General features: G+C 38.9%; 1 protein-coding gene across 1 annotated transcript; it reads left to right on the top strand.

The window, feature by feature from the left end:
- Positions 1-3,081, top strand: LOC110447118 (GDNF-inducible zinc finger protein 1-like). The gene has a single exon (XM_021492578.1). The coding sequence runs from the start codon at positions 81-83 to the stop codon at positions 2,535-2,537; it is 2,457 nt and encodes an 818-aa protein (XP_021348253.1). The 5' UTR covers positions 1-80; the 3' UTR covers positions 2,538-3,081.
- Positions 3,082-7,717: the final 4,636 nt, after the last annotated feature.

Here is a 7,717-nt window from a genome sequence, read left to right as displayed (position 1 = left end):
AAGAGTCAAAATGGTTTGATGATGTTTTGTGTACATAGAAAGATTCGTCGCTATCGTTGTCGGAATAATGTTTTGACTCCATGATGACACTAGTGTCTAGTGAAATGCATAGTAGGCAATTACCAGGAAGCATCACAACACCAATTTTCTCCAAAATTCGGGCAGATGTCGCTAAAGATTTCGTAGGGAAATTTCCCGAACATTTTGATTTTGTTGGCATGTTGCGTCGTGTAAGTGAAAATTCCGGTGTTCGTGTGATTAAAAGACCAAACTACTACCGATTAGAGGGTCAGTGGTCACCGATAGGCCAGATTTATGACACGCTGTCAAGGACACTGGACATCTACGGTACGTCGGACCAGTATGGTGTCAATACCACGAAAATAAAAACTAGAGACACGCCTACTCCACGGATTAATATTAATTCTGGTGCCGAGTTGCATATACCATCAAACGTCATGGTTTGCAAGGAAGCTACAGTCGATGTCAAGGATATGGACCCTGATGATGATTGTGACTACGAAAATCATGAATATAACTCGCTGAAAAACACGATATCTGACATTTGCTCGTCACTTGGTAAAGAAGAGGAGTTCGCCAGTGTTAAGCAGCACAACGATGACATCTCAAAAGTAAAAGACTCACTTGGAGAGGAAGAATTCAAAGAAGTACCAGTAGCAAAGAAATATATTTCATTCGTTGGGAGTAATGTCGATTGTTTTAAGACGGAATTTACTTTACCGTCATCAAATAGGAGAAATAATGAAAACAAACGTAGCAAATCTTTTTCAAAAAAGAAAAAATGCAAGAACAATACCCACACTTCCCCAAATTCAAAAGAACTCCTGGAAGAAAATGACAAAAAGGCAGTTTCAACTGAAAAGTGTTATATAGTCGTCAATGAGGATATGTGTGAAATAGTTGATCCAAGTCATCGAGGAAACAATACACAGAGTAGATCACAAAATGACCTGAAGATGTATCAATGTGTTGAATGTAATTTTATTCACAAAAGTAACACTGCTATAAGAGAACACTATTCACGCATGCATCGAGCAAAGCCCACCAAATGTAACGTCTGCCAGAAGTTGTTTCCAAGTGAAAGGTATGCCAAGCGCCACTGTCGTCTGGTACACAGAGACACCCAATACTGCTGTGATGTCTGTGGTAAGACGTACAAGATTTTGCGAACCCTGGAAGACCATCTGAAATCTCACAAGGATGGTTATATAAAACCTGATTTTCCTTGCGGAATGTGCGAGAAGACATTTTCCTCTCATTATGTCCTTAAATGCCACATCAAGTCTATACATTATGGGGAAAATCGTACATATCTGTGTCCTGTGTGCGGCAAAAGCTTCACAACTAAACACTCTCTAAATATGCACCAGAATGTCCACTCTGGAAGTCGTCCATTTACATGTAATATTTGTGGGAAAAGTTTCACGTATGACTCGGCTCTCCGAGATCATAAATTCGTACATTCAGGTAAAAAAATATTTGAATGTGAAATATGCAAAAAAGCATTTCAGCAAAGATCTGGTTTACAGATGCATGCAAAAATTCATCAGGAAAAGAAGGCTTATGAGTGTAAAGACTGCGGACGTGCTTTTATACAAAAACAGTCTCTGCAGAGACATGAACGGTCACACAAGGGAGAGAAACCTTTTTGTTGCAAAGTTTGTGGTCGATCTTTTGGTGATTCAGGAATAATTCGTCGTCATTTAATAATGGTTCATAAAATCAATAAAGATACCAAATCCTGGAGGGAAGATATTGTTGAAAAGGGGCGAAAGAACCCAGGAGAGGAGAACCATGATAGTGCAGAGGAGGATGTCGTTGTGGATTTAGGGGAAGATTTTGATCTAAGGGATACAAAAACAAATGAATCCCAAAAACAGAATATCATTGAACAAGCAGACAATGACACTAATCAGTCAAGCATTTCTCAGTTGAAATATCAGGAAGGTTGTGTTTCAGATACAGCTGTACAACCTTCTCCTGACACAGGTAACCTTGAGGCACTCCCCCCGTGTCCAACTAACGAGTCCCCATCCCCAAACATGCTGCAGGGAACTTCTGATCCAACCTGCCTTCCTGATGCCCAGTCCTTCATCACCATTGACTACTGCCGCCCCTTACCCCTGCCCCCACAGTTACCTCCCCTGGGCAGTAATCAAGGAGACAATGTTGCATCGTATAGTTTACACCCTCACCAACACTCCCCCTACCTGAATCCTCCAACCTCTAGTCACATGGACCCAACAAGATACCACTACCCCATGGCCTGCTCTCAACAGACTGTTGGTATTGTTGCCGACGCACGTTATACATTAACTCAGACTGAGCCTAACAATCTCAGCTTGCCAAGGGTTGACAATGTTTTAAATAAATGTCTACATGACATGGAGCCTCCTGACAACTTGTCTATATCCTCACTATATGCATACTACACAAGTCTAGCATCACAATATCTCAACGCTTCTCAATATCAAGGTTACGGCGGGGCAGATTCCATTACTCCTGATCAGGAGTAAAATGGGTCAAGTTCCAACACCCTGACTTGCAAGTATAAAGGGGTCACTTTCTGTTAACTTTTACTAGGAGCGAAGTAATCATATTCATTTTAATGTAAATGGCCAGAACTCCTGTAAATTTTGATTTGTATCTAATAGTTCTTCTGTCAATTAATCAGCCCTTACAACAAATCAACTTTTACAGTCTTCAACCTTGACCAGGCACAAATGGTTACAATCCACCATTCATGACCATTATTAAAAGGTCAGACTCTATAGATCCTGGCCGTAATTCAATAGTTTCCTTTCAGGAAACCTGGTGAAAAAAAAAATGCAAATGTGTCGTAATTAATCCATCAAAACCTACCCAAAAATGAAAGGTTACACTCCATCAAGCCTGATTATAAATTGGAGATCATGCTCAATAAATCCTGACCAATGATTCAAAGGTCCCACTCTATCAACCCAAACAATTAATAAGGTCCCACTCTATCAGCCCAGACAATTAATAAGGTCACACTCTATCAGCCCAGACAATTAATATAGAGGACCCACTCTATCAGCCCAGACAATTAGTATAGAGGTCCCACTCTATCAGCCCAGCCAATTAATGAAGAGGTCCCACTCTATCAGCCCAGACAATTAATAAGGTCCCACTCTATCAGCCCAGACAATTAATGAAGAGGTCCCACTCTATCAGCCCAGACAATTAATATAGAGGTCCCACTCTATCAGCCCAGACAATTAATAAGGTCCCACTCTATCAGCCCAGAAAGTTAATGAAGAGGTCCCACTCTATCAGCCCAGACAATTAATGTAGAGGTCCCACTCTATCAGCCCAGACAATTAATAAGGTCCCACTGTATCATCCAAGACAATTAATGAAGAGATCCCACTCTATCAGCCCAGACAACTTATGTAGAGGCCCCACCCTATCAGCCCAGACAATTAATGAAGAGGAAGTAATAAGTAGGCCCCACCCTATCAGCCCAGACAATAAATGAAGAGGAAGTAATAAGTAGGCCTCACCCTATCAGCCCAGACAAATAATAAAGAGGCCCCACTCTATCTTCCCAGACAATTAATGAAGAGGAAGTAATAAGTAGGCCCCACCCTATCAGCCCAGACAATAAATGAAGAGGAAATAATAAGTAGGCCTCACCCTATCAGCCCAGACCAATAATAAAGAGGCCCCACTCTATCAGCCCAGATTATAATTGAAGAGGTGGTTCCACTCTATCAGCCCAGACAAGTTATAAAGAGGTTCCACTCTATCAGCCCAGACAATTGATAGAGAAGTTCCACTCTATCAGCCCAGACAATTGATAGAGAAGTTCCACTCTATCAGCCCAGACAATTGATAGCGAAGTTCCACTCTATCAGTCCAGACAATTGATAGAGAAGTTCCACTCTATCAGCCCAGACAATTGATAGAGAAGTTCCACTCTATCAGCCCAGACAATTGATAGAGAAGTTCCACTCTATCAGTCCATACAATTTATGTAGAGGTCCCACTCTATCAGCCCAGACAATTGATGAAGAGGTCCCACTCTATCAGCCCAGACAATTAATAAGGTCCCACTCTATCAGCCCAGACAATTGATGAAGAGGTCCCACTCTATCAGCCCAGACAATTGATGAAGAGGTCCCACCTCCTCACAATTCTTTCTTAAATTTCTCAATCCTTTGAACCATTCACAAAGAGGCTTTAAAGTAAAAGAAAAACGAACAGACGGTCACATTCCATCAACCTGGTCATGAGATAAAACGTCCCACTCCATGAGCTCTGGATGTGTATGAGAGGTCAAGACTGTTGATCTGATAATAAATTAAGAGATGACAAAACATTAATCATAACAATGGATTTAGAGGTCCACACAACTCTGATCAAAAGTAAATGCATCACACTTTATCAATCTTGACCACGAATTATTGGTCACACTCCATTTATCCTGACCATTGCCTGGGACAATATCGATATTCATTTAAGACATGTAGTGATATGGTAGAGGTGAATACAATAATGTTTAGGAAAATATGACAAAGAAGTTGCAGACTTATTTATAATTAAAGAGGGTTCAGACCCACAAAGTCATATAGCAAGGTTAAATATTAGAATCAATTCGTTCACAAAGAGGACTGATGACATGTCTTGTCGTTCACAAAGAGGACTGGTGACATGTCTTGTCGTTCACAAAGAGGACTGGTGACATGTCTTGTTGAACGACATTTCAATAATGTATATGTATAATACGAGCTGCAGAATCGTATGTCCTTCATATGTTTATGTATATATTGTCAGAATAAATCTATGTCTATATGAAAAACCAACGACTTTTGTGTTTTTAAGGTATTGCGCACCCCGACAAATGCAACTTCATTCTACAAAAACAAATGCACAAAAAAGCACCCGCTAACTCCGCAACATCACATTATAGCAAGTAGTATCCGGCACAATCTGAAGTGGGACACGCATAGCAACATCGCCTCCAACAAATAAAAGTTCTGTGCTAGTCTTGTCTGCAAATACATGTACAATATAAAGTATATGTGTATCGGCAGACAAAGCTTATACCTGTGAACAGATCTTTTGGATTTCTAAAACGATCTGAAAGAAACAATGCCTTTTTTCAGACCCACACTCTTCATATGGGACTCGAACAGCGCTATACCCAAATCAACCGAATAGAGAAAATACAGCGCAGAGCAGCCTGATACACAACAGATATACGTACCACAAACTCTGTAGTAAAGTATACATGATGGGCATGTCCTCATTAAAACATGTAGATTTCAAATCACACTCGTACGAATCTACAAAGCTATACATCATTATGTCGCAATAGACCCAAGCACCATCCAAAAATCCTCATCCCAACAGACACAAAAAACTTATAAAGGATGGCATCAAAACATCACAAGAAATCGAAGAATATCTCAAAACCGATTTGTATTATTTTGAAACCTTTTTGGACCAAAACTGATATGGAGCCAAACAGTACATAGCACACATAACCTTCCTTATGATCGCACTTCTGTCAACGTTAAAAAGTACCCTACACTGATGTGGCTAGTAGGGCGATTGTAATGCTTAGAAAGTGCCCCAAACAATGGTAATCTTCTCAAGTTTTATAAATGAGAGCTGATTTGTAGTTCATCGAGACGAAGGTCGTTGTCTACCCAAAGCGCAGTTTATCGAAATTGATACCAATCATCTCTGTGATGGAAGGATTCTGTTCAGTATAAATGGAAGTGTAAGTTTGGTGTGACGGAACCCGAAATAGAAAAAGTGCAGATATTGAAAATATTTTTAGCGATGTATCTATCTTCGCATATATCATAATTGCAAGCGAAGTTATTGGTGAACAGTCAACATTCGAACATTTATAAATTGATCTCTTTAATTAACTTACATGTAGCTTTATGCAGGGCTTTTATAAATAAGACACAACCTGATGTTAGAGTTATTCCGCTTGCTACACACAAATTAAAATTAATACTAAGTACAGTAACACCCTTGACTAATCAGAAATCTGGACTTTCATTTTCAGTGTGACAGATACAAGCATTACTGGTTGCAATTAAGTCTTTTAACACGTTAACCAATCACATATTTCCTGCTTTCTTCGCTCTATTCTGCTTTAATAGTTGCTGTTCAGTCGTGGAACGTTTTTCTCTTTTAGGTCGACACTGTTTGTACTTTATTCTAAGTCTGATGGTTTCTTTATCCACACATACTGACCTTACGTTAGGAGATATGACAGTATCTATTGTAAGTTGTACCTAGTTAGAGCCTAATGGGACCTTTTATCTTACTAAATTGTTTCGAGCCGACTTAATTTTAGACATATATTATCTAACGGATGAGTATATATGGCGGACCGACAGTTACAAAAGTCTACAAAGGGAGAATCGAAATATACTACACTGTGAACTTCACAAGGACAAAACATACTACAATCAGTACATTATATAGCACTAATGTGATGTGCTATCTCTCTTTCGAGCACGAGAAGCCAGACGAGTTAAGATAAGACAAAGCAGGGCCAAGCGACCTAGGTCCAAGCGTCAGGTTGGTACCAAGTAAGTGTAGTAATAAACTGCCGGATACATAAACTTACAAGTACGTATTCCGATTATGTTCACTTTTGTCGACCCATATATAGGTTTGTTTTGTCGTCACTTTCATTGTTTTGATAACAAACTTTAACTAAAAAGCCTTTGAAAGCTGACACTAGAGGGAAAAAAACAATTATTTCTCTTCTTTCCTGACTACGCTTTATGTGACACAACACGAGTGACAAGGGTTGATGGTTGGTTAGAAGTTTATTCTGGTAACCTCAAGGGTTGGGATCGGTCTCTGTCGTTGGTATCTGTACCCTAGTGCAGTCTCTTAACGTTCCTAGCCCTTCTAGTCTCTTCTCCCGCCGTCCCTTGCTCCTCTTACATCTTCTCTAGCCGTCCTGCTGTGTTCTCTCACATTATCCCCTTTCTAGGTTATATTTTTACTCTATTATAATCTATTGTTTCATTTCATCAGATTTTATTGACTTTATATATGTCAATTGGATTGGACATCAGGCTAGGCCTATTTAAGTCCTTTCTAAACTTATTTACAAACATTACATATATTCTGTCATAACAATCCAATTAAACAGTGCAGGGGAGATATCTCCAATTTAGCTTGTGAAATGAACATTTTCAACTTTGCTTTAATCATTTTCTGTTTATGTTTTAGATATTAATAATTAAATAAATCATGTATATTTATTGACAACCCATCCTACATGAAATCCAAGGGATACAGGCCCAAAAGACCTTGTGTATAAACACATTGGCCATCCACTCACTGGATATATAGGATAAGTTACCAAGAAATAAACATTTTGTAAAATTTCAGAATATGATATGGATTCATATAGGAAAATGTAGTTATCATTATATATTATTGGAGTTGATTCTCTTAAAATTTATTTAACAAGGCACTATAGAATATTCATGTATCTCTGAAATAGTTAGAACAGGTTATAAAATAGTACACTCATAAATTCCATCCAGTCCAGCCGAATACCAGAGATGTTGTGAAGATAAATATACACCAGTATCAATACTTATTAGCAGAGTGATCATAACACTATAAATAATAGCATCACTTTCAATGTAAAGTTTTGCTGTGAGTGAGATTACATATCAAGCCTATT

Source organism: Mizuhopecten yessoensis, unplaced genomic scaffold (genome assembly GCF_002113885.1).
Source record: "Mizuhopecten yessoensis strain PY_sf001 unplaced genomic scaffold, ASM211388v2 scaffold3229, whole genome shotgun sequence".
Taxonomy (NCBI): Eukaryota; Metazoa; Mollusca; class Bivalvia; order Pectinida; family Pectinidae; genus Mizuhopecten; species Mizuhopecten yessoensis.
This window is presented reverse-complemented; position numbering and strand designations above follow the sequence as displayed.